Source organism: Aegilops tauschii, chromosome 7, assembly GCF_002575655.3.
Source record: "Aegilops tauschii subsp. strangulata cultivar AL8/78 chromosome 7, Aet v6.0, whole genome shotgun sequence".
NCBI classification, from domain to species: Eukaryota; Viridiplantae; Streptophyta; class Magnoliopsida; order Poales; family Poaceae; genus Aegilops; species Aegilops tauschii.
Window position 1 is genome coordinate 99,817,977 of NC_053041.3, and position 27,524 is coordinate 99,845,500.

A 27,524-nucleotide genomic window follows, 5' to 3' on the forward strand; every position below is an offset into this window, starting at 1 on the left:
GCTACTAGAGTAACACTATCCACAAAAGATATACTGTATATTACCGCGTATATACGCTTTACCCTAGCCTCCTCCTTAGCTTGCAGCATAGCTTCCTTCTCCTCAGCGTCCAGCAATAAAATGTTGGACTTACTCACACACACCCATAAATAGATCATCGTACATTCTCATCAGAGCTGCTATCTTGTATATTAGTGTCACCACCGTACGGCAAATATGGATCCAAGTGACCACCAGAGTATTCATCAGCATCATTAGGGTGCTTCAAGTTAACCCTTTTGTTATTCGTACAACCGCGGCAGTGACCTTCATTCAATAAATAAAGGAGACAGAGGAGACAAGTCATTTAACTACCACATAGAAATAGCCCAGACAGAACTACATGAGAATAACTGAATAACTGAAATGTAAAAAAATGTGTGCAATAACCAATAAGTCACTATACATGGCTGTGCAGCTTGAGATATTAAATTTGTTAGGTATAATGTATGGATGAAGGAAAACATAACAAAGGGGCAACCGAACATTGTAATATGAAACATATTTACAATTACATAGTTATTAGCATACAAGGTGAGAGAGTATATAATACCATTATCATTAGGTTTAAGCATGTAGAAACAGCTGAGCACAAAATCTTTATATGGTCCTCCCATACGTGTGATTTCTGCAAAGAATAGATTGTCGGTGCCACTGTGCAATTCATCATCTCCTTTATTCCTTGTAGTGAAATTGAGATGATAGTACCAATCATACTTATGGAGGCTGCCCTCACAAACTGACTGGATGCACGCAATATCTTTGAGTTCATATGCGAGATTCTAAAACAGGAAGCATGAGTCGTATCAGTAACTGTTAGATGACAAGATAACAAAGAGAGTGAGGATGTCGGCGGGAGGGAGACAGAGCAAACCCCCAAAAGATTGTGGTCCTCGTTATATTTGTCCAGTAGAGCTTGAACCAATAGGCGAGTATGCTTAAGCCTTTCCGGTTCTAATAACGACTTTGAAAGCTTCTTCCTTGTACCATCAGGCCGGTAAAGAGCCCGCCTTGTAACTCTCTCCGTCCAGGACATCCCATCTAAGCACCTAGTTAAGATCAAAGCATGCTATTTGATAAGTAGATTGTATTACACTTCCTGAAAAATGGAGAATGCAAAGTGATTTGAAGTACTCTGTCAAAACGTGTCTAGGCCAGCCAGACATACTGTTAGGTGAATTAGTTGTAAATAGGCATCAAACAACTGCCAGGTCTCTTGAGTTAGGTCATGGTAGTTTGTGGCAGTGGTAGTAATAATGGTACTACCAGTGATCAACAAAATCTAAACTACACTGGACTATTTGCAAGCTTAGAAGTCTAAGTCCAACCTGTCAGCTTTCCGACAGTCTAGTTTGGGTAATTGTCCTTTCGCTGATTCGTGCTCTAGAAATTGTGATAATCTTTTGTGGCCAACTCACAGAAGCATATGGATATTTGGTTTTTTTAACACAATTACAAGTGTGAACGCACAGAATAGGAGACATCAAGTGATGGTAATCTAGAGCAGAGCAGGGAAACTTTACACGTTCTTATCCCGTAGGTCATCGAGATGGCGACCGATAGCATCATCAGCTTCCTGTACGCTCTGGAATGGCCCACCAATAGGAGGATATATGTGGACTGATCCCCGGAGATCAGTTCTGATGATAAATGTCTTGGCCCAATTATAAGGTCTCCGGGACGTGATGGCCGGTGTCCCAGGACTAGGAGACAAACGCCCAGGTGGTGGTGGCGAGAGCCCGACGCCTCTCTCATCAGCAGCTACTGTCTCCACCTGCGGGCAGGAAGAGGAAGTGGCACTGACAGATGATTCCCCCAATGTTGCAGTGTCGAGAGCCTCCTTCAAGAACGAGATGTCTTGTGCTGCCGTCGGCTCTAGGCTCCTGAAGTAGAAAAAAACAGAGCACCAGTTTATCTCAACTTATACGAGATAATAATTCGCATTATCGTGAGGCGCTATAGAACAATACTGTATATATATAGCTATAAGCTGGTAAAACTAGAAATTCGCCCGAAGTAGGGCCGAGCAATCGACCTGAGATCCGACTGAAATTACGGAGTGATCTATGTAGACGAGAAGAGAACCCTCCCTCTGCAACCCCGCAAGCAACCAATTTAATTTATATATCCCCATCCAAGTTCGATCGCGACGGTCTTACCGGGGTTCCGTCGGGGCGGCGAGGCGCACTTCCTCGTCGACGTTTCGGCGGGTGGCCATGGAGGTTGGCCTGGCGGGGTGGAAGAGGTACTCACGCGTACTAGGGTCTGGATCGATATTGCTCGTTGGCCGAGGGGAGGCGATCGGAGGATTTTCTTGTAACGAAAAAGTGCAAGAAGTGATATTCCCGGTATGTATCGGGACTCCGTTTCCGAGTTCTTTTCCAAGTTCTCCTCCGACGCCCTAACGTCGCCACCGCTCCAGCCCTCATCTCGCTCGCGACCTCCCCTCTCTTCCATGTTCATGGCTCGCTGGTGGCCATCAGCCCTTGCGCGGGGAGTTTCCCCGCTAGTGGCGGCCTTCAATCCACCTACTGCCCGTAGTCTTCCCCGATTTCCTCGTGGATCTCGGAACATGGCCGCCGTCAGTCGAGCACAAGCCGATGATGAATCTGGTAAACCACACAGGCGACTGCCCATCTCTTCTGGTAAGGCTATTACTGTTTCCAAGGGCAACGAGAATGATAAGATCACCGGTTGTGACGACGAAGATCGGAGCAGCGTAGCCGAGGATCTCACGGTTGAAATCGTCGTCAGCGAGGAGGACGGATACGCCGTGAATGATGTGCTCGCACAAAGCAGACACCGTGATGGTTCTATATACAGGGGTGTGGATTCACTTTGGTGGAAGAGAGAGTATCGTATTGCGGACCGTACAGAGACACGGCTCGAGGCAATGACACTGTCAAATCCCACAAATTGCATAATCCACTATGGAACTTGCATAACTCATGATGCTTTTAGCATGCTGCAATTTTACTCGGTGGAGTTGGCTGAAGTTCCCGTGGATGGTGGTTTAGTAGAGCTGTACGGATACATAGCGGTGCGGGATGATATTGATCCATTGCTTAATTATGTCGTCAATATGCAGGGATGATCCCATCGTTGTGGAGGAGGGTTCTCTCATCCACATGACTGGCCCTAAGCGAGGGATAGATATCGCGGATAGTGTTCTAATTGAATATGACATGAGGATCAAGGCTGGTGAAGAAGAAAAGGATGACATACAATTGATCGATGGTGCATCAATCATAGGCCACGAAGGCAAATGGGATCAGCCATTCACATTTCGCATCCCTGGTGATGGTGGTGCGGTTGACAATTTTATCATGTCTTTTATATGCAGTTGAGGCGACTGTAGAGGTTCTTATATCGGAAGTTCAAAGCAGTTTCAATTTGTCTATCGAATGTTTAAGTAGTGGGTTTGGTGAGGAAATCCGGCTCTTCGATGGTGCGGTTGCTGAATCACGTGGCTTAAAGAGGTCTGTGGTTGCTGTATTGAAAAATTCTTCGATAGATTTGGAGTTCAAGGTTGCTGCACTGTCATCCCGTTCCGACCACCAACATTGTTGTTCTTTCAAGGCTAAAACGCATGGGCATGATAATCAAGAAATAAAGAATGATTTTGCGGTAATCTCGGTGAAGGTGACTTGGTCGACGTTGCCTGCTAGCTTATCTGACTAAGGTTTGTCCGGCCGTACTTCTGTGTCTGTGATTAGTGGGCCAACAGATTAAGAACTTCGACAGTCTTAGGCCGTGGGCTTGTGACAAACTTGGAGTGTAATCAGACTATCGTAGCAAGTCATTAATTACACTTTTGTCATTTCCTTATCCTTTTTGCATTGGTGATATTCCATCAATGTTACATTAGTGTTCCCATCAACTCCAACCATGTTTTGACATGTAAGCAAACCCACTAAATAAATATCTTTGTTCAATATCCGTGTGTTAGAAAGTGCATGCGTGGTTACTGTAATCTGGTTAGCCGGCAAACTCATGCCGTCTATTAAGTCTTATTTCTTGGAGGATTAGCTTAGTTATACGGAAATCCTATCTGGCGACCGTTCGCTGGGAGAGGGGGTGGCAAATGAACCCCTTCTGATATCAGTTTTAGTTATGAGGCTAGATAAAACGGTGGCAGTTTTAAAAGAAAAATTAGCTTCTCTAATAGAAACTGCTATGTCGCTCTGAAGAAACTGCCACATCTTCACAACTAAAAATTTCAGAGAAATCGTTTGCAAATGTCACACCATCTTGACGAACATTTGCCAGCTAAGGGGGTCCTAGTGGTATGCTTTGTTTAGTAGAAGTGCTTCTGCTTGCTATACAAATATTAAACTAGCGAGGTTAAATCATCCAGTGCAAAATTTACTCAATGGACCCTATATGATTGCATCATTGTTCTTTATTTATTTTTAGCCCACGCTCCTTTGTATGAATGGTTGCACACACATTAATGTAACATATATTCGTTTTTAACCCAACCCAATAAGGAGGAAAATGACACCTTTAGAACGAACACTAGATACTTGTAGGAATGTTATTTTCAGCAGTATGTACTTAGGTCGAGTGGTAGTAATGTGCTCAGCATTACGACTGTTAATTCATATCCTTCAAATAACACATTATGTAGTTGCACCTACAATTTAGTATTAATGAATTTCAAATTCTCAACATGCAGCTTATTTTTCTCGGGTTATATACCCTACTGTATGGAACTCATAATTCAATTTTGCCTTGGCAGATCTAAGATGTGGCAACTGGCACTACTAGGAAAAGGCCTACTAGTAGGAAAAGGCCTACTAGTGGCGCACCAGTTTTGCCTACTAATGACTTAATCTCGGGTCAATATGCTTAATCTCAAGTCAAATCGCACTAAGTGGTCAAACTTCCCGAAAGGTCACCCATTCTCACACTACTCCAGCCCGAGCACGCTTAACTTCACAGTTCTATCCAACCCCAGCACCACCTCACTTAACAGGCACTTGTTGATATATCTACCATATCAATCGTATTAAACCTTGTTGATGTCTAGGACTTTGTTCATGTTCAAGAGTATGATGAAATTTTGAAAAATATTTCAAACTTCCCGGTCATATTACGTATCTTTTTTGAAAAAAAATTCCAACAAAAAAATTCAACACCAATTGTTTTTTCTGTTACTAGTGGCGCACTTAGCAAACGGTGCGCCACTAGTAAGTTTGAAATTTTTAAAATTTTTTTGCCTCTAGATCTTGAAAGCCCCGTAACTTTTTTCTGTTAGGTTTTTGAGGATTTTGAAAATGTTTAACGGGGTTCCCCCTGGTAAATTCGGATGTAACTTTTCGAGTAGATGATTTTTCATATAAAAAACTTTCTAATCCGAGTTCGTATGCAAAAGTTATGCCCATTTTACAAATTCCAGATAAATTTTGCAAATAAAGTTGAAATTCATATTTGTAAATTTTCCCAACAACTAGACCAGATATCACATAGGAAACTTATTTTCTTTTATTTTTTTGACATTTCCATCATTTTCTTTTATTTTTTTTAAAAACTGAAAAGGCGGTTCGGGGTTGCATTCGGTGGAATTTTTGGGTCAAGTTAGTAATGGCGCACCGTGGGAGTGGTGCGCCATTACTAGTTCAACTTGTAATGGCGCACCACTCCCACGGTGCGCCGTTACTAGTTTTGAAAAAAAAATTGAACAAAATTTACTAGTGGCGCACCGTGGATGTGGTGCGCCATTACTAGTTTTGAAAAAAAATGTGAAAAAAATTGAAAAAAATTACTAGTGGCGCACCGTGGATGTGGTGCGCCATTACTAGTTTAACTAGTAATGGCGGCGCACTATCCCCTGGTGCGCCATTACTAGTTTTGAAAAAAATATTGTTACTAGTGGCGCACAGTGGATGTGGTGCGCCATTAGTATTTGGACACTAATGACGCACCAACACATGGTGCGCCATTAGTATGTAGTAGTGGCGCACCACATGCCTGGTGCGCCATTAGTGTCCATATGATCTATAGCCCTTTTGCTAGTAGTGTGGGAAATAAGTCTCATGAGGGCCAAATTCAGTGTCAAGATTTCCATCCCTGTAGTTTCCTCTGGCAACAGGTTGAGTTCACATTTTGTTTCGCTGTTGCTCAAAACTGTAAATCCTCGTCCCTCTTGGACTGAAAGGCACGGATAGACGCTTGTCTCCTCTCGCTCTCGCGAACGCCCCGCTCCTAGGGTTCCCTCGTCGCCACCGGCGGCTCCCCCGCGCGGTGCCATCGCCGCTAACCGGAGCCCGCTCCCCTACCCCTCCCATCCCTCCCTTCCCTTCCCCGTACCCCCGCGTCGCCTCCCCGAGCGGGGCGACCGGGGGCCCCTTCGCCGCTCCTCTCCAGCGCTCCTCCCCGCCCCTGCCTCCTCCCGCCGCCAGGCCTCGGCCGCGTGGTGCTGGCAGCGGCGGGCCTGCCCTTCCCCGCACGCAGCTCCCTCCTACTCAGACGGTGGTGGCCTGCGGCGGTGCTCCTCAGCCGGCATCGGTGTGGCCCGTCGGTGGTGGTGCCGCGGGCCCGGTGGCTCTCGACGCGGTGGTGCGGCCGTTGGCCATGGGGCGGCGCGGTGGCGCTGTGGCTGGCGGCGCCCGCCCAGCCCAGATCTGGGCCCATCTAGGTTGGGGCGGGCCGGTGGCTTGGTGCTCGGCGGCGATGTTCCTTGGTGGTGGCGTGGTGGCGGCGGTCTCGGGCGGTGAGGACATCGTTGGCCGGCGCGCTGCAGCATGGCGACAGGACTGTCCGGGTCCACGTGGGCCCGGCCGGGCCATCGAGGCCTGCAAGTCCTCGTCGCCGCGTCCGGGCGGCTCCGCTGCGGCGGTGGGGGCTGTCCCCTCCTTCCGGTCAAGTTGTGCTCGCTCCCGTGGGTGGTGTCTTCTCTTCCTCTCCAAGCCTCGTGTTGACAGCTCTAGTGAAGCGGGGAGGGTTGTCCAGTAATCGTGGTGGCACAAGCTGGTGGGTGGCCGAGGAGGTGGTGCATTTCAAAATGCCTGAGGAGGTGGTGGTTGTGGATCGGGAGAAATCCCTGTCGGCCTTGCCGGCACCGATGCGATGACGCCTGCGGGCGCCGTAGGACCTTCCTGAGGGGCATCGGGTATACCCCTTCCCCACTATCCCCCACGTACCGGGGGAAACCCTAGAACTTGTTCGGGCAACAGTGGCGGCATCGTCGCATTCCCTCTTGAAGGTGTTGCTTGGGGCGCGACGCTTCGGGATGCTTGGTGCGTGGTGGTACTTCTTCGGAGGGTGCAGCGGTTGCCGGACTTCCTTCTTCGTTGATTTGCCGGTGTCGGCATTTATTTCTCTTTCTTCTTCTTCTTTTTGGGCTTATCTGTGCTGTGGCCCCAGCGAGTTGGATGTATCGGGGTATAAAGCGGGGGCAAACCCTTTTTCTTAAATCCTTGTGTTACGACCGACATATTATTAGGGACTTAGCCCAGTGGGTTGTGTCCCAAGTTATCTTATCGTTATTAGGGGCTTAGCCCAATTATCTTATCGTTATTAGGATCGTTTGCTTAGGAGTCAAGTAAACCTCTCTATATAAGGAGAGGAGATGTATCAATCTAATCAAGCAAGAAGCAATCATTATTTGCTCGGCTTCCCGAAGAGAGCCGGGAGACCTAACCCTAGCTGCCTCTTGCGCCGCCACATCTCCTTCATCGCGCCACGGCGCCTCGCCGCCGGCATCCGCGATCGAATTTCCGGCAACCCTCCTCCTTCCCGTACAACCTACGCCCTAGACCAGGTAGGATCATAGCTCCTACCAATTTGGTATCAGGTAGCTCGGTTCTGATCAATGTTTGCACCACCACCCAACCCGCCGCTGCCCGTCACCACCGCGCCGCTGCCTCTCTCCACCGCGCCGCTGGCTCTCCCCACCGCGCCGCTAGACTCCGCCGCCGGCGCTTCCACCGGCCAGACGCCGCCGCTTCCACCGCGCCGCCCATCGCCGTCTACTCGCCGGCAGAGATGATCGGGATCCTCAACGACCTCGTCACAGCCGTCCAGGGCATACGCCCCTACCTGGCCGGGCTCTACGGGCAGCCGCCGCCCTTGCAGCCGGCCGCCGCGATCGGGCCAGTCGCCCTGCCCTGGTACGCGGCCACCACGGCGCCGATCGGGCCTCTACACCACCACTGGCCCGGTTAGCCGCCGCCCGCCGTCGCCCCCCACTGGCCGCCGTGGCCGGCTCTGGCGATCGCCGCGCCCCCGATGCCTCCCGGGTCCGGGCAGCCGCAGCCCCAGCTGCCGGCCCCACCATCGCCCGCTGCTGCGCCTCAATGGCCACAGTGGCCAGCCCCGGCCCTCGCGGTGCACCCCACGTCACCCGGGTCCGTGCCGCCGCAGCCGCAGCTGTCGGCCCTGCCACTGCCCAGCACGGGGCCCGGGTTGCCCTCGTAGGGAGGCGTACCGATCCAGCATGTGTGCTTCCCGCCGTCGCCGTCCCCAATACCGGCCTGGCTGACTGGATCATTGCCGCCACCCGTCTACACGTCGGCTGGAGACCCGCCGACACCCACTCTGCAGTTCGGCGATCCCTCCGGCTCGGCGGGGCACTCCACGGGCCGCGGCCATACTGACCGGGCGCCCCAATCATCGCTGCTTCACACCTCCGAGCTGCGACGAGCCCTACACTCCCGGCCACGTCTGCCCTGGACTCTTCTACCTGGAGGTTGCAGACTACATTGAGGAGGACGCCGTCATCGCCGACCTGGCCGCCCCAGCTGTCGTGAAGGTTTTTGACGCTGGTTGATCAACTCGAGAAGTTCAGCAAGCGCTTCCCCACCTTACAGCTCGATGACGAGCTGTTTGTGCAGGCGGGGAGAAGTGTTATGACCGGCATATTATTAGGGGCTTAGCCCAGTGGGTTGTGACCCAAGTTATCTTATCGTTATTAGGGGCTTAGCCAAATTATCTTATCGTTATTAGGATAGTTTGCTTAAGAGTTAAGTAAACCTCTCTATATAAGGAGAGGAGATGTATCAATCTAATTAAGCAAGAAGCAATCATTATTTGCTCGGCTTTCCGAAGGAAGCCGGGAGACCTAACCCTAGCCGCCTCTTGCACCGCCGCCGCCTCTCTTTCATCGTGCCACGGCGCCCCGCCGCCGGCAACCGCGATCGCATCTCCGTCAACCCTCCTCCCTCCCGTACAACCTACGCCCTAGACCAGGTAGGATCCTAACTCCTACCACCTCGTCCCTGTGGAAATGGCAATGGCAGATATATCTTTTGTCGACCTGACAACAACAACGGTCCTTGCCGCTTTCTTTTTTCCCCTTTAGAAGTATTAGTATGTGGCCATGCAGTTTTTATGTTGTCCACAACCTAAGATCCTCATCCTTGTCCTGGGTCGCTTTTTATTTTGTCCATCTGCGATGGTTTTGGGCCCCTTTAAACAGACTGGAACTATATCGTGTAGCTGAGTGCACTCATTTAATATTTAGTTTAGTTTTGATAAAATCTGTATACATGCTATTAAAGACTTCAAAATTAGAAATTTGTGCACGCAAATAAGGATCTATACTACTTGTTTGATATATTTTTCTGGGGTTCTTTTGTTTGATTTCATTGGTCCAAAGTAAGGATGTATGAAATCTTGCTGTGCGTGCCCCTATTTGTTGGCGTGAAAGTTGATTCGGCCATGACACCGTTGTCCGAGTCGTGATCAAGGTTTTGGAACCCAAGCGAGCCTTTTTTCCCGAGGGGCACCGAAATTCACGGTTCCCACGGTAACCAAGAAATACCGGAAAAAATTCGGACGAAATTTAAAATCAAATTTTAAATTCAAATATTGCGAAGTTGATGTAGATATACTTTTAACTCTTTGAAATCATAACTTTCCTTCTAGCGTTGTGGCTGTTCACACGCACCCACCGATGCCGTTGGTCAGAGATGTCGAGTTCGACTCCTGCCGCTCCCAGAATTTCAGAACTCTGTTAGTTTTATACTTTTGCATTCTGAAAAAGAAAGAAGAACTGTGGAAGGAAAGACTCGAACCCGCGACTCGCATCTCCACAAAGCATGCCTTTGCCACTACGCCATTGCAAACAATCTTGCTACAACAGAGATGCTGCCTATTTAACAGCACGGTGATCGTTTGAATTCAAATTTTTTAAAAACTCGATTTTTTTGCTCGGTATGAGTGTTTTCCGTGGGGTAGCGGTAAACACGGTAACCGCTCGGGATCACGAAATTTCGAGCGGTACCCAAAACAGTGGTCGTGATGCTTGTAGCCTTATGTGATAACATTAGTTCATGATTGTTACGCTAGTGTAAAAAGAGCAAATCATTATTATACTAGTGGAACAACAATCCGCTAATGTATGCCAGACGTTAGGGTTAATGGTCCAATTTCGTGTGCTAAAATCAGAAACGCTCACATACTCGGTATTCTGCCTTTTTCTTCTTCAAATATTTATTCAGTTTTACCTGCGCCATTAAGCAGATTCTTGATCTCAGTGAGATGCTTGTTGTGTACTTTGGTGGTCCTTACGGAAAAATCAGATCGCAAAGGGAGCTGCAAGGCCTGGAGAAGCACAGAAAAATCAAATCGCAAAGGGAGCTGCAAGGCCTCGAGAAGCTCGCGTAAGCAACCATTTAGGAGTGTGGAGCAGACAAGTAGATTCGGAGATTGTCTGGCAGTTTCTTAGCATCCTTGTCTTGTTTTGTTATTTTCATTCTCTTGCTCCTTCTCTTGTTCTTTATTCCACACTCCCTGATTAATCACAATTTTTCTGGAAGCTTGATTAGAGTATGCTTTGTGTTACATCCAACAACAACTAATAAAGTTTACGAGCAAAGTATCTTGCAGTCGGTAGACCACAAATTTATATCATGGTTTTGTTGTGGTAAATCTGGGTCATGTGTAGGAAATGATGTTAAACCAACACAAATGGAAGGTAACTGCAGACATGTATAGAGTATAGACAACTGGTAGGAGAATGTGGCATATTCCTAGTGTGAAATCATATTTTTTGTATAATTGTTGACCAAAGTTGAATAGTAGATATGGCACACGCGTCATGGTTTAGATGAGGTAAACTATGCAACACAAGAATATATATATATATATATATGGGTCTGTCTAGGACACATCTAGATGTGACATAAATAGAACAAAAAAAATAGACCACAAACGGAGTGAAAATCAGCTTAGATCACATCTAAGCTGATTTTCACTCCGTTTGTGGTCTATTTTTTTTTGTTCTATTTTTTTGTTTCTTGTTGCTGCATTATATATTGGTGGGAGGTTAGATGTGACATCCTTAAAAAACATCTAGATGTGAATTAGACAAACTGTATATAATATGATACTCTTTCTTCATATTTCTTCCTGCTAGTTTTATTTGAAATTTTGAGGCATGTATATATGGCTAAGTATACAAAGGGAAGCGTTGGGAGGGTGGGGCCCAACTCGCCCCAACATCTCTTTTTGCCTATAATGTTTCTCCAACTTAAAATAAGTTGTGGGTGCTTATCCTTTACCACACATGTCTATATATATGTGAGAGGAACAATTTATTGTACGTACATTAACAAGGTAAATATACCAGGAGTCTTAAAACTTGTAAAATACATTATTGCAGTCATTAAACTTGCACAGGTGTACAAATACGGTCACACTTTCTTGCCTCCAGGGTGGCTAGGGCTCACTGTCAGTGGCTGAGATGTGGTGTACATGCTGATTCTTGCAGAAATATCCTTGGATTTTTTAACTTCGGACAAAAGCCCGATGGGTCCCACCTGTCAGTGTAAGTGTATATAAAATACAGCGAAAAATTGGGACCGGTACGAGGACTACTAATGTATATTTAGGATTAAAGTACCCATTAAAGATTTTTTTTCAAGGGAAAGTACCCATTAAAAACTGGTTTCAAACGGAATAAAAGGAGATCCGGCCTAACCAATAGACAAAACGACAGTTGATACCTTAAATGAGATAAATTTACTTTTCAAACGAGGTGGGCGAATTTTTCCAATCACTTGAAAATTATGTTACATTCATTCTGAGATATATTTTCTTTTATCTAAATTTTCAAATTTAAAATTATTCGAATACAAACATAAAATCCGTTGATTTATCCGAAAGACATTTATGTACATTTATTATGAACTATATTTTCTTTTGTCTAGATTATTAAAATTTAAAATTATTCAAATTCAATTTTTTTGTTGATTTGTCCGAAAAATTTACACACTTTAATTATGACTTATAATTTCTTTTATCTAGATTTTCAAATGAAAACTTATTCAAATTCAATAAAAAATGTTGATTTGTCCAAAAGAGTTTACTAACATTCATTCCAAACTATATTTTCTTTTATCTATATTTAAGTTTATTATTTGAATTCAAACAAAAACGTTTTTCGGAAAGAATTTACGTGCATTCAATCTGCACTATATTTTCTTTTATCTAGATTTTAAAATTTAAAACTATTCAATTAAAAAAGTTGATTTATCTGAAAAATTGACGTATATTCATTTATTATTTTATCTATATTTTTTAATTTAAATATATTCAACCTCAAACAATAATTCATTGATTTGCCTGAAAGAATTTACAAATTTCGACCATTTCAAGGGTGAGTGAAAATTTTGCTATTTCGGAATTCAAAACCTTTCGCGCTAGTCTAGTACGGTTAGTTTGACCTGTTTGGAAGTCCAAGTCGGTTTGCTAGTCTAAAACCAATCTTTAATGTGTACTTTAATCTTAAAGGATATACATATTAGCAGTCCATACTGGACATCAAGCATCTTCATGTGTGGTGGCAAGGACACCTGAGCTATAGCATTAGGTCGTGCAATCGTACTCTCCTGTCCAAATTTTTTCAGCCGAATTTGTTTACATTTATGGGTGGGACCCAGCGGTCTTTTGTACGAAATTTAGAAAAATCCAAGGGTGTTTCTTCCAACCAAATTTATTGCCTCTGTACACTGACTGGTGGAACCCAGCAGATTTTTTCAAAAAATCTGAGGGTGTTTTTGTAAAAGAACATGACGTACACTATGCCTCAGCTGTATTTCGACACTGACCTACGAGTCCGCATGTGCACGCACGCGCACACACACATACACACCTCTCAAAAGATGATCCGGTGATGACTAGGTGAACAAATCAACAATATTTCACAGGATTTAGTATGCAAGATTCTCACCTCGTTCACCTTCTTAGCTTATCTGCATAGAAGAACTTGCATAACCAGTCTAGACTTGTGGAATAATAGATAATGACAGGGGTTAAAAGATAATGATAAGGGTTTGTATGGTGTTCAGCCCACATGTTGTGATAGGGCACATTGTGCAGCTTATTAACTGTAACAGCTGGAAGACCTGTTGTGGTTTCTTTTCAAATGAAATATTTTTTTTGAAAGGATCCACCTCTAGGCTGGTTTCATTGATCATAAGCAGGGAGCAGGTGGAAAAATGACAAAGGCGATGATCCGAGGATCAAGGATGTAAGAAGAAGAAAGAAAGAAAGGAAAGTGCCAAAGGCACATCCCTAAACCAACTACTCAGGGCGGGTCCCCGAAGGGGCTCTGCATGTATCGAACACCGCACTGTTGCCAGAGGCTAAGATTGCGCCGGATTGCACTGAGTATCTCCCTTGCATCAGCTTCCTTGTTTTTGAAGGTGCAATTGTTTCTTGCTTGCCAGACTTCCCAAAGAGCTAGCATTGCTAGCGATTTTAGTCCCTTCCTGAATGCTGGCTGTGTTGCTTCTATCATGGCTGTCATCCTCTCTAGTGAGCTGTTGCTGTTGCACCAAGTTGCTGGTTGACATGCTTGGCAGTGCTGCCAAGTTGCCAAGTCGGTGCAGACTGCCTTTGTGAAGCTACATTCCCAGAACAAATGATCTGCACTCTCCAGGTTCCTCCGACAAAGTTGGCAGAAGTAGTTGTTGCTCCATCCTCTGTGCTGGAGTCGATCATTGCACCACAGCCGATCTTGGTGAAGAAGCCAAGCAAAGATTTTGAGCTTTGCCGGTGCCCAAGTGTCCCAGATAATGCTCTTGAACTGGCTAGTCGATGATCCCAAAAACTGCAGTGCGTACGCCGAGCGAGCGCTATACTTGCCAGAGCCTTCAAAGTTCCATCGAATCTGGTCATGGATATCAGCCTGGAGCATGACCTGACGCTGCTGGATCTGTCGATGCAAGGAGACTGCATCGTGGAGCAGTGCACTGGTTTCGCCGTGCGCGAGGTCCGCCATCCATTGGTCATCGGTAATGGCTTGGGCCACCGTTCTGTTTTTTCTTCTCGAGTGCGCGAACAGGGCTGGGTAGCTGAGCTTCAGTGGCGCCGATCCGAGCCAAATGGTCTGCCAGAACTTTGCCGTCTGACCGTTGCCGATGGTCACCGTCGTGGCAGCGCTGAAGAGGGCTTGATCCAGACCATCACAGGGCGTCTCCCCGCCCACCCACGACCTAAGTGGCTGTTGCCAGGATTGCCATAACCAACGCAGGCGGAGCGCCCGGCTGAATTTTTGCAGGTTCAGAACTCCGAGCCTCCCAGTTCGATCGGGGACCAGACTCGGTGCCAGTTTACCTTACAGCTTCCCCAGAGAGCTCTTGATCTCTTCCCCAAAGGAAACGACGCCTGTTTTTGTCCATTTCCTTTAGCAGCTTTGTTGGAAACTTAAGTGCCGTCAGGGCAAAGGTTGGCAGGGCAGTGAGCACGCACCGGACCAGGACACGGCGGCCAGCGATAGTGAGCATCCGTCCTTTCCAGCCGGCGAGTCTGGCCCTGATGCGGTCCAAGATGAACTGAAGATGGACCAAACGAATCCGACTGATGACGAGGGGAAGCCCCAAGTATCTGATCGGGAACTGAGCTGTTTGCCCGCCAAAGAATTGAAGAACCGTGGTCAGGTCGATATCATCGCAGCTGATCGGCGTGGCCGTTGATTTGTTAGCTAATCTAGTCGTTGTGCTTAGGCTAGTTTTTTTATTTGGGTTCTGCTAATTCTCAGTTGACTGAGAATTAGTGAAGTCTCAGTCGATAGGATTAACCATACGATTCGATTGATCTATATTTGTCGCTGATGTATTCCTGTTGTTCAAAACCTATTGGGCTTTCTCTATTTGAGCGGCTGGCAGCTGGCTGAGTCCTTCCGCTACGTGGGCTGTGGGCTACGGTTTGTGGTCAGTCTCATTTTTCATTTTCTGTTTATTTATTTTATTTCTTAATAGGTATCCCATGTAAATATTTTGTATTTTCTTTCTTCTTTTTCTGTTATAGGCTTGTGTGTACAGAAAGAAGATACGCGTACTTAACTAGCTTTTTTTCTTCTTTATTATTTATTTTCTATTTTATCTTTTTGTGTATTTGTTTTTATATGTTTTCTTTGTCTGTTTTTTCTTCTATTTCTACTTTTTTCTATTTTTATCATTCATCTTTGGAAGATTTAAGTTTTGTAGAAGATACATTTGACACGCATGAACAATTTTTATTCTCACTTGTTGTTTTTTCTACATGTTTTTTGTTTTAATTTTATTTTGTCGGAGGGGGTGGCAGGAGAGGGGGCAGGCCATTTTGCATGTCCGACACTAGGCATGCAACTGCAAGTGTCACCCCAGACCGCAACCTCATCTCTTCTCATCCAACCGCAACTGGACTTTTTTGTTCTGTCGGAGGGGGCGTTGGTAGAGGGGGCGGGCCAGTTGCAAGCCCGGCAACAGCCACACAACTGCAATGTCTCACCCGACCGCAACTGCATGTCTTCTATACCGGCCACAACTTGACTTTATGTTCTGTCGAACGGGGCGCCGGGAGAGGGGGCGGGCCAGTTGCAAGCCCGACAACAGCCCCGCAACTTCATGTCCCCCAACATGGTTGCAACTCAATTTTTGTTTTTTGTAGGGGGCGTCGGGAGAGGGGGCATGCCAAGTGCAAGCCCGACAACAGCCCCGCAACTGCAAGTGTCGCACCAAACCGCAACTACATGTCTCCCAACATGGTTGCAACTCGACTTTGTTCTGTCGGAGGGGGCGTCGGGAGAGGGGGCGGGCCAGTTGCAAGCCCAACAACAGCCCCGCAACTGCAAGTGTCGAACCCGACCGCAACTGCATGTCCCCCAACATGGTTGCAACTCGACTTTTTTGTTGTTGGAGGGGACGTCGGGAGAGGGGGCGGGCCAGTTGCAAGCCCGACAACAGCCCCGCAACTGCAAGTGTCGCACCCGACCGCAACTGCATGTTTTCTAACCCGACCGCAACTGGACTTTTTTGTTCTGTCGGAGGGGCGTGCTAGTTGCAAGCCCAACAACAGCCCTGCAACTGCAAGTGTCGCATCCGACCGCAACGTCATGTTTTCTAACCCGACCGCAACTGGGTTTTTTTGTTCTGTCGGAGGGGGCGGGCTAGTTGCAAGCCCGACAACAGCCCCGCAACTGCATGTCCCCATGGTTGCAACTCGACTTTTGTTTTGTTGGAGGGGCGCTGGGAGAGGGGGCGGGCTAGTTGCAAGCCGGACAACAGCCCTGCAACTTCAAGTACCGCACCCGCCCGCAACCGCATGCCCCCCAACATGGTTGCAACTCAACTTTTGTTTTGTCGGAGGGGGCGCCGGGAGAGGGGGCGGGCTAGTTGCAAGCCCGACAACAGTCCCGCAACTGCAAGTGCCGCACCCAACCGCAACTGCATGTCCCCCAACATGGTTGTAACTCGATTTTTGTTTTGTCAGAGTGGGCGCCAGGAGAGTGGCGGGCCAGTTGCAAGCCCAACAACAGTCCCGCAACTGCAAGTGCAGCACCCGACCGCAACTGCATGTCTTTTAACCCGACTGCAACTGGACTTTTTTGTTCTGTCGGAGAGGGCGCCGAAAGAGGAGGCGGGCGAGTCAAATGACACGTGTACTCACAGTGACACACATACGTACATCTGTGACAAGATGACACACGTAGACATGCTAATCCGTATAGTACACTCTAGAGACCCATATCCATCCATCTGCATGCACATGCATATGTACGTGGGCATAGCTCTTTTCTTTTTGAGCAAAACGTGGGCATATCTACGGGTGGCACCGTATGTCCCTGACCGCCGAAGAAAAAGAAAGAAAAAGGCCCGGTCTAATGACAACAGAAAGAGGTAGCAGCCCAAGTGCTAAGCCCAGAACAAACAAACAAGCAAGTAAAATGAAATAATCCCAAGTGCTTAGCCGAGTCAACCCAGTAAAAATAGAACTAGTTAAAGGGCCTAATTTACATGTGATGACGTTAGCCGACTGAGACTTCGCCAAGTCTCAGTCGACTGATACGTAGACAGACCCTTTTTATTTCCGTTGAAATAATCTTGCTGCATGAGCCGCGGGGTGTGCGTGCCATGCAAGTAGCTAGCACGGGCCGGCTGGACGTGGTCACCACGATCGGCCCGGTAGTCTCGCAGGTGGCTTAGAAGGCACGATCAGCGCTCGTGGGATGGCGCGAGCACGGCGGATCGTGGCGCATAGTTAGGATCGCTACCTGCCTCTCCTTCCTTGTAACGAATAAATAGCAGTGAAAAAAAAGGGAAAAAGTTGCAAGTTTGCACGCAACGCAAAACCTTCGTCTCCTCTGTGATCGTGAGTTGCGAGAGTCCAGATTCCTAACAAGTGGTATTCAGAGCCTCGTTTAGCGATCCCGGCGATCATGTCCGATCACGGAGAACAGCCGGACGCGGCTGCGGCGGCGGCCGCCGCGGCCCTCAACGCAGGCGGGGGCGGTCTGGCGCGCTCGGCGACTCCACCACGGGAGCGCAGCCGCGGGCGAAGCCGCGTGAGGCGGGAACGGCAGGTGGTGATCCACCAGGCGGCGGCCACGGAGCGCGCGCCGTTCGTGCCGGGCGCCGGCACCACGTTCCCGACCCTCACCTCGACTAACTACATCGAGTGGTCGCTGGTGATGAAGGTTCACCTGGAGTCCTGGGGGCTCTGGGATGCGATCGAAGGCAACGCGCAACACGTGCGCGACGACAAGTCGGCGCTCGGCGTCCTTCTCCGGGCCGTTCCGCCGGAGATGCTCGGCGTTCTCGTCGTCAAGGAGACGGCCAAGGCGGCTTGGGACACGATTAAGGTCATGAGGATGGGGGTGCACCGTGTGCGTGAGGCCACCGCGCAACGACTCCGCGCGGAATTCGAGCAGATCGCCTTCCACGACGGCGAGACCCTCGACGCCTTCGGCATGCGCATCACCAGCCTCGTCAACCAGCTACGCACGCTCGGCGACAACGTCGAGGAGGTACGCGTCGTACAGAAGTTCTTGTGTGTTGTTCCCCCCGATACTCGCAGATCGTTGTCGCGATCGAAACTCTCCTGGACCTGAGTACGATCTCGGTTGAGGAGCTGATCGGGCGGCTCAGGACCGCCGAGGAGCGCTGCGCCGCGCCCGCGCCGAGCCAAGGCGGTGGGCAACTGTACCTCACTGAGCAGCAGTGGGAGGCGCGCAAGCAGGCGCGCGAGAGCGGCCAAGGCTCCGACGGCGGCGGCGGCGGGCAGAACAACCGCCGCGGAAAGAATCAGGGACGGAGGAACGACGCGCGTCCGCCTCAGAATGCCGGCAGCTCTGGCGGGTCCGGCGGTCGCAGCGGCGGCCGTGACATGACGAAAGTCAAGTGCTACAACTGCAACAAGCCGGGGCACTTTTCGCGGGACTGCATCGAGCCCCGGCACGAGCGCAAGGAGCAGGTCAATCTCGCCGAGGGCGGGATTGAGGAGACCACGCTCCTCCTGGCGAGTCTGAGCGCGCTCACCGCGACCATGGAGGCGGCAGTGGAGCACGTGATGTTGAACGAGGAGCGCTCGCAGGCGCACTCCGCCTCGGATGATGGAGGTTGCGACTCCTCCTGGTTCCTGGACTCCGGTGCCAGCAACCACATGTCTGGGCGGCGGGAGATCTTCTCCGAGCTGGACACTGGCGTGCGCGGCTCCGTCAGGCTTGGCGACGGGTCCGCGGTGCAGATCGAAGGGAGGGGAACGATCCTGTTCCAGTGTCTGAATGGTGAGCACTTGGTACTCTCTGAAGTGTACTATATTCCCCGTCTGTGCAGCAATATCGTGAGCTTGGGCCAATTGGACGAGAACGCCTACGACACGCACATCAGCCAGGGCGTCCTTCAGCTACGAGACCCGGGCGGGCGTCTGCTCGCGCGCGTGCAGCGCAACCACGGGCGCCTGTACGTGCTGAGCCTCAGCGTGGCTCGTCTGGTCTGCCTCGCTGCACATGGAGGCGAGGATGCGTGGCTCTGGCACGCGCGCTACGGCCACATCGGCTTCCAAGCGCTTCGGTCGCTCGCGCGTGAGGACATGGTTCACGGCCTGCCGCTCGTCGATCAGGTGGATCGGCTCTGCGAGGCGTGTCTTGCCGGCAAGCACCGGCGAGCCCCTTCCCTCGTCAGGCCCTGAACCGCGCCGAGGATGTACTCGGGCTCGTGCACGCGGATCTGTGCGGGCCGATCACGCCGGCCACGCCGGGAGGGAAACGTTACTTCCTCCTGCTCGTCGATGACAAGAGCCGGTTCATGTGGCTGCGCCTGCTCACGACCAAGGACGAGGCAGAGACGGCGCTCCGGCAGTTCCAGGCGGCGGCAGAACGCGAGTCTGGTCGCCACCTGAAGACCCTGTGCACCGATCGCGGGGGTGAGTTCAATTCCTCGAGCCTCGGCGAATTCTTCGCAGAGCTAGGTGTGCACCGGCAGCTCACCGCCCCCTACACGCCGCAACAAAACGGGGTGGTGGAGCGGCGCAATCAGACGATCGTCGGCATGGCGCGGTGTCTGCTCAAGGCGAAGGGCGTCCCAGCACGCTTCTGGGGGGAGGCCGTGACCACGGCAGTATACCTGCTGAACCGCGCAACAACGAAGAGTGTCTCTGGCATGACACCGTATGAGGCTTGGTGCGGCCGTCGGCCCAACGTGCAGCACCTCCGCACCTTCGGGTGTGTGGCTCACGTGAAGGTGACGCGCCCGAACACGAAGAAGCTCGACGATCGCAGCGTGCCTATGGTGTTTCTTGGGTACGAGCCCGGATCGGCTGCGTACCGCGTCTTCCATCCGCGTCAGGCCGCGCCCACGTCTCCCGCGACGTCGTGTTCGACGAAAACACGTCGTGGGATTGGGGCGCCACTTCACCTGTTCGTGATGAGGGGCTTGAGTCCTTCACAGTCGAGCTGGAGCCCGTGGCCACGACGAGCGTGCGGGTGGAGCCAGCGTCTTCCCCGATCGGGCACCACACGGTGCCCGCGCCCGACGCCGAGCCGTCCACGCCGCAGAGCGCGCTCACCGCGCCCACTCCTACCTCCCCGGCGTACGGAACGCCGATCTCGACACCCACAGGCGTTGAACATGCGTCGCCACCAACTGGCGCTTCAAAAGCACTACCTGGCGCGGAGGCGCCACGCCGGTACCGCACGCTGGAAAACCTGTGGGACACGACCGAAGAGGTGGAGGCCATCTACAGCGACAGCGAGATGTGCATGCTCGTGGGAGAAGAGCCGGCCTCCTTTGCTGAGGTCGAAACGGACCAAGGTTGGCGTGCTGCAATGGACGAAGAAATGAGCAACATCACCACCAACCGCACATGGGAGCTGAGCGAGCTCCCGGCCGGCCACCGGCCGATCGGCCTGAAGTGGGTTTACAAACTCAAGAAGAATCCCCAGGGTGCCGTTGTTAAGCACAAGGCGCGCTTGGTGGCGAAGGGCTATGTCCAGAAGCACGGCGTGGATTTTGAAGAGGTGTTCGCGCCGGTCGCACGCATGGACTCGGTGCGCGTCCTCGTCGCGCTCGCGGCGCACCACGGCTGGCAGGTTCATCACATGGACGTCAAGTCCGCGTTCTTGAACGGCGACCTGCAGGAGGAAGTCTACATGCAGCAGCCGCCGGGGTACGCTGTGGTCGGACAGGAGGGCAAAGTCTTGCGCCTCCGCAAGGCGCTCTACGGGCTTCGCCAGGCGCCGAGGGCCTGGAACGCAAAGCTGGACGAGAGCCTCTGTGCGCTGGGATTCGAGCGCTGCCCATCGGAGCACGCGGTGTACCGACGCGGCACGGGCAGCTCTCTCCTGATCGTTGGGGTCTATGTGGACGACCTCATCATCACGGGGGCGGCCACGACAGAGATCAATGCCTTCAAGCAGCAGATGACCAAGCTGTTTCGCATGAGCGATCTGGGCAAGCTCAGCTACTACCTCGGGATTGAGGTGAGCCAGAAGCACGATCGGATCGTGCTTGGGCAGGCAGCCTATGCCAAGCGGCTACTGGAGCGCGCGAGCATGGAGGATGGCAACCCCAGCAACACGCCGATGGAGGCTCGGCTCAAACTGAGCAAGGAAAGCACCGCCACCCCGGTGGACAAGACGATGTACCGCAGCATCATCGGAGGACTGCGGTATCTAGTTCATACAAGGCCTGACATATCCTTCGCAGTTGGGTACTTGAGCAGGTTCATGGAGAAGCCTGCCTCCGACCACTACGCTGCGGTGAAACATCTCCTGCGCTACGTGGCGGGGACACTGGATCATGGCTGCGCATATGAGCGCGGCGACGGAGGACTGCAGCTGACCGGTTACAGCGACTCAGATCACGGCGGGGACACGGACGACAGGAAGAGCACAACAGGGGTGATCTTCTTCCTCGGTAAGAGCCCGGTGAGCTGGCAGTCCCAGAAACAGAGGGTGGTGGCGCTCTCCTCGTGCGAGGCCGAGTACATGGCCGCCACTGCCGCTGCGTGTCAGGGCATCTGGCTATCGCGGCTGCTTGGCAAGATGCTGAACAAGGAAGCCGCGCAGCCGAAGCTCCTCATCGACAACAAGTCGGCGATCTCCCTGGCGAAGAACCCTGTCTTCCACGATCGCAGCAAACACATTGAGATCAGGTACCATTTCATTCGCGAGTGCGTGGAGCAGGGACGCGTCTTCATCGACTATGTCAGAACCAGCGAGCAACTAGCCGACGCTCTGACGAAAGCACTCAGGCGTCTCGCCTTTCAGGAGCTGAGAAGGAGGATCGGCATGGTTGAAATAATACGCCAACGCCAAGATTAGGGGGGTGATTTGTTAGCTAATCTAGTCGTTGTGCTTAGGCTAGTTTTTTTATTTCCGTTGAAATAATCTTGCTGCATGAGCCGCGGGGTGTGCGTGCCATGCAAGTAGCTAGCACGGGCCGGCTGGACGTGGTCACCATGATCGGCCCGGTAGTCTCGCAGGTGGCTTAGGAGGCACGATCAGCGCTAGTGGGATGGCGCGAGCACGGCGGATCGTGGCGCATAGTTAGGATCGCTACCTGCCTCTCCTTCCTTATAACGAATAAATAGCAGTGAAAAAAAAATGGAAAAAGTTGCAAGTTTGCACGCAACGCAAAACCTTCGTCTCCTCTGTGATCGTGAGTTGCGAGAGTCCAGATTCCTAACATGATTTTGCCGTGTTAATCCGCAGTCCCGTGGCATCACCAAAACCTTTTAGGATGCTCATCAGATAGTCGATCTCCTCCTTGATAGGGTTTGCGAAGATGATCGCATCATCCGCATATAGGCTGACCCTAAGTTTGACTTCCCTACCCGGAACCGGGGTGATGTCGAGCGTCTCTTCTGCCGCTTGGAGTAGTCGGTGGATGGGGTCGATGGCGATGATGAACAGCAGAGGGGACAGCGGGTCGCCCTGTCGCAGCCCCCTCCTGTGCATAATTTTTCTGCCTGGCGATCCATTTAGGAGGAACGCTGATGAGGATGTGGATAAGATCAGTGTTATCCAATCTCGCCAACGAGCGCTAAAACCTAGTCTCGCCAGGAGCTCGAGCAGGTACTCGCAGGAGATGTTGTCAAAGGCCCTAGAGATGTCTTTAGAAGAACTGCCGGCGTTTTCCTACGATGTAGAGCTCTGACACAATTTTGCACATAAACGAAGCTGTCGTGTAGACATCTTGTCTTCAGGAACGCCGTTTGAGCAGGCGAGATGATGGACTGAACTACTACTGTGAGGCGAATCGACAACACTTTTGAGATTAACTTAGCTATGGAGTGGATGAGGTTGATGGGCCTGTAGTCGTTGATGTAGTCGGCTCCATCTTTTTTTGGGATCAAAGCGACTATTGCAGTGTTTAGGAGGTTGGAGTTGTGGCCAGCTAGGTTGTAGAATTGGTTGAACACCAGCATGATATCTTCTTTGATGATGGGCCAGCAGGATTTGAAGAAAGTGCCGGAGAAACCGTTCGGTCCAGGCGATTTTTCCGCGGAGAGGCCTTGATCGCTGCCCAAACTTCTTCTTCTGTGAAGGGGTTGTCGAGACCCCCTCCCTGCACTTGGGGCATCCGGAGCTGACTCCAGTTGATCGAGGTGGGGCGGTGTTGGGTGGCTCCGAGGATGTCGCTAAAGTGATCATGGATGGCTTCAGCTTTTTCTTCGTGGGCGGTGGTGATGGAGCCGTTGATCTTCAGGGCATGTATAAAGTTTTTGCGTCTTCTGGAGTTGATCTTGGCCATGAAGAACTTGGTCGTTGCGTCCCCCGAGCGCAGCCAGGTCAGCCTTGAAGCCTGCCTCTTTCTGCAGTGCTCGATCGCAGCCAGACCGAGCAGCCTGAGCTTCAGCCCTTTCCGGAGCTCGGCCTCCGCCGGCGTGGGCTGACACCGCTCCTGCGCGACGTCGAGGCGTAGGATCACTTCACAGGCGATGTGGAATTGGAGCTTGGCATCTCCAAAGAGCAACCTGCTCCATATGCGCAGATCTCTGGCTGCGCGCTCCATCTTGGTGTGCAGGCGCGCGAAAGGGCAGGATTCCGGCACTGGCCGTGCCCAGGCCGCGGTCACCGTGTCGAGGAAGCGCGGGAAGCGAGGCCAAAGCGATTCAAATTTGAACGTGCCTCGTCTTCGAGGGCCGGCCGCGTCGGCGAGGAGGAGCGGATAGTGGTCAGAGCATGATGTGGAGGCCGCCATGAGGAGGGTGCGCGGAAACAAGACCTCCCAGTGGATGTTGCAGAAGAACTTATCTATGCTCACTAGCGTGGGGTTTTCCCGCTCGTTGCTCCATGTAAACCTAGGGTTGCTACACTTGATTTGGCGCAACCCGGCGCTGTCGATAGCCGTCCTAAAACGACCTATTAGCCTCCTGTTCAGGTTGTGATTGTTCTTGTCTCTAGCCTCGTAGATGAGGTTGAAATCGCCGTTGATGAGCCAAGTCTCGTCCGACCGCATCCTTATGGGCATCACTCGCCGGCCCGTAGACCGTAGTGAGCCAGAAGGTCGCTTGATTGCAGGCTACCACTACTTCAACAGTGATCGCAAATTCTCCTACTGCGTGCGTGTCTATGGTGACTATATCCTTGTTCCATAGAATCGCCGCGCCGCCGCGCGTGCCGATGGCAGGCAGCACCGCGCAGCCTAGAAGAGCTGCTCCGCCGATGTCGCGAACCAGGTGTGGGTTCCATACGTCCAGCTTGGTCTCCTGGAGGCAGAGGATGGCCGTGCGGTGAGCTGCTACCACCTCTCGAACTGCCTCGCGCTTGGCCGGCGAATTGAGCCCGCGCACGTTCCAACTCATGATGGGTGGAGTTTTGTTGTCGTCAATCATCGGGAAACAAAGGAGATCTCCGGCGACTAAGAATACTAATGAAGCAAATGCACTGATACACCATCCATCTAACCGGGGGGCGCCGCCGACCACCAATAGGCCCCAACATTCGACGGCCCGCAACTAACCTCTTGCTAACACTGCTACTAGAAGAGAATAAACCTAACTCGAACCAGCCGAACGCTGGCCGCCGCCGGCAACTACAGCTACTACATTGAAGAAGAACTAACATGATTACACCAAGGCCTCCCCGGCGACGTCTTCTGGGTCGTTGAGCCCAGCCGCGACGCGGAGGGCGTCCTTGCCCATCCTGGTGAGCCTGGCGATGACGGCAATGTCATCGTCGGTGAGCGGCTCCTCGAACCTTGCCCATCCTGCCCTTCTTCTTCGCCACAAATGAGCATGCCCTGGCCCTTCCCCTGGCCCCGGGCGCCACATGAACCTGGAGGTGGGCACATGGACTTGGCTTGCTAACCGTGGCTTGCCCTTCTTCTTCGTCTTGTCGGGGTACGCCGGAGCAGCAGAGCGACCGCCGTGTCACCCACTGCCCTTGGAGCCGTCCTGGCGGCGAGGCCGGCTGCGCTGGCGCACTTTGCTCGTTGCACCGTCGTCGCCCGTCTTGGAGGTGCTGCCGCGCCCCGACCCAGGAGGGTGTCCTTCCAGGAGCGCCGCCCGCCACCGCCCTGGTCGTCGTGGTCGCGGCGAGGACCGCCCCTCGGGAGGCCCCCGCAGCCCGTGTCCAGCACGGGCGGCCGCCGCATCCTACGGTGGTGCTCATCTGGCTGGCCGTCCTCGACGTGCATCGTCCAAGTGCCGGGGAAGGTGCGCGGCAGCTCGTTGTCGTGGTCGGAGTCGGAGGACGGCAGGCCGCTCTGGGCCGAATGCGAGGACCGCGGCGATCTGGGCGACCAGTCCTCCACCCGGTCCACGTGGATGAGCAGATCTTAGCGCTCGGCGCCGGGCGGCGGAGCCACACGATGGTCAGGCGGCGAGAAGCCCTCCATCTCCTCCACCCGGCCGGCGCCTTGGGGCAGCTTCCAGTAGGTGTGGCGGGTCGGGATGAACGCCATGTCCCAGACCCACACCCAGCAGGCAAAGGTTTTGGTGTGGTCGTGCTCTAGGGTGCGGCTGTCCAGCCGATCGACACGCACCCTGTCCCCGAAGACCTCCTCAACGCCCTCGAGCGTCCAGTACTGTTGGGGGAGATGCTCGATGACGCAACGGACGTGAAGGTTGAAGGTACCATGGCCCGCATGGTCGTTCTCCCTCCAGGGCGTGATGGCGAAGGCGGCACAATGTTCTTGCACACGAAGCGCCGAGCCAACCATGTCCTGGTGCCAAAGCAATCCCGCAAAGACAAGCAATTCCAGTAACAAACTTACTGCATCAAGAACCTACGTGTATCATGTATGCTCATGAAAAACCAGTGCAAGCCCCCATACCATGAACTCTGGCAGAGACATATAGGAGTAGTATGCAGAAGTACAGATTTTGTCCACCATCGTGTTCTGAAGGAGATTTTGCAGAAGTACAGATGCCCTTCGTGAAAGCTTAGCGTGAACGGTTGTGATCTCTCTTACATTAATCGTCAAGGTAGTAGTTGCACCCTGCATCTTTCTGCTCAGTGTCCTTCACAGAGCCCAGCTTGTTAATCCGAGGTCTGTGGGTCGTTGGATCGGTCCTAAAAGTGACATCTAGATGCTGTGGGGCAGAAGTGGATGGAAATGCATAAAAATTATTACTCCCTCTGTTTCAAAATAAATGACTCAACTTTATACTAACTTTATACTAAAGTTAGTACAAAGTTGAGTCATCTATTTTGAAACGGAGGGAGTACCATTGAAATTGACCATAAAACCATGAAAGATATTCATTACAGTACCAGTAGTCTAAGGGAGAATGGAGGAGTATTATCAGACTTGCTGACAGAAAACGATTCATTCCAGATACCAGAGACTCTGGTGCACTTGCAGTACATTCAACCGAAGGTTTTCCCTCGAAAACGAGAACCTTATTGGCCAGGTAGGCTGCCATGATGAAATCATGCTCGACGATGAAAGCCGTTTTCTTTTGGTGAAGGATAAACCTTTTTATCACCTTTGCTGCAACAAGGCGCTGCTCTGAATCAAAATGAGCACTTGGTTCATCTATCAGGTAAATATCAGCAGGCTGCAGACAAAAAACAGGTCTTGCTAAAATAATTTGACGCTTAGTGGTAAGTGATCATTAGATGAGAATGGAACATATACTTGAAGTATGTTATTGTTTAATACACTTAGTCATTAAGCATACATGTTTTATTTCTGGGGTCTCATGTAGTGCCCGAGCCTTTGAAAATCATCATCTAGGTCCCTTTAGTGCAATAAGTGACTCATGCTAGGCAAAATATAATCTTCAGACTATTCTAGTATTGAACTAGCATGAATCACTAATAGCACTTCTGGAATCCATGTGATAATTAACAAAGTTCTAGAACCTACATGAGACACTGAAAATAGTTTGAGGAGCAATGATCCAATTTACTCTTCTTAAATATAGTCTGACTAGAGTTACAAGCTCAGATGTATTCCTGTAGGGGAGGGGATGATCTAAAGTAAGAGCAACTCTAGCATACCCCGCATTTTGCCGACCTGTAAACTATGTTTGCAGGTCGCATGGGGCGCTTATGCAGGCTGAAAATTGCCGCGGTAGACTAGAAACCGCAAACAAACCCGTAATTTTTTAAAAAAGTTGTTTCGCGCGAGAAATTTAAGCAGCAGCTCGCCGGAGCTCGCTCGCATAGATGTTCTTCTTCGCATAATAAGTTCGTACACGCCACATACATACATATTAAAGGTCAGAGATGCTAGACAGGGCCTACGCTACCGCACCAGTACAACAAAATCGAGCTCACCGGAGCTCCTGCGGTAGCTGCCCACTGGCGGCGATCAGTCGGAGTC

The 27,524-nt window shown here is 51.1% G+C and overlaps 2 protein-coding genes and 2 pseudogenes across 2 annotated transcripts; 1 reads left to right on the forward strand and 3 right to left on the reverse strand.

Annotated features, from left to right (window-relative positions):
• Positions 1–154: 154 nt before the first annotated feature.
• Positions 155–2,257, reverse strand: LOC141026885 (uncharacterized). Its single transcript, XM_073503760.1, has 5 exons — positions 2,199–2,257; positions 1,563–1,922; positions 914–1,088; positions 593–821; positions 155–306 (listed from the first exon to the last, which is right to left on the reverse strand). The coding sequence occupies exons 1-5, from the start codon at positions 2,255–2,257 to the stop codon at positions 155–157; spliced, it is 975 nt and encodes a 324-aa protein (XP_073359861.1).
• Positions 2,258–2,611: 354 nt separating this feature from the next.
• On the forward strand, positions 2,612–3,720 carry LOC109781502 (uncharacterized; annotated as a pseudogene).
• Positions 3,721–13,573: 9,853 nt separating this feature from the next.
• LOC141026886 (uncharacterized) lies at positions 13,574–14,269 on the reverse strand. The gene has a single exon (XM_073503761.1). It carries the CDS (start codon positions 14,267–14,269, stop codon positions 13,574–13,576), a length of 696 nt encoding a protein of 231 aa, XP_073359862.1.
• Positions 14,270–26,166: 11,897 nt separating this feature from the next.
• LOC109781462 (ABC transporter E family member 2-like) overlaps positions 26,167–27,524 on the reverse strand; it is a 46,538-nt pseudogene continuing 45,180 nt past the window's right edge.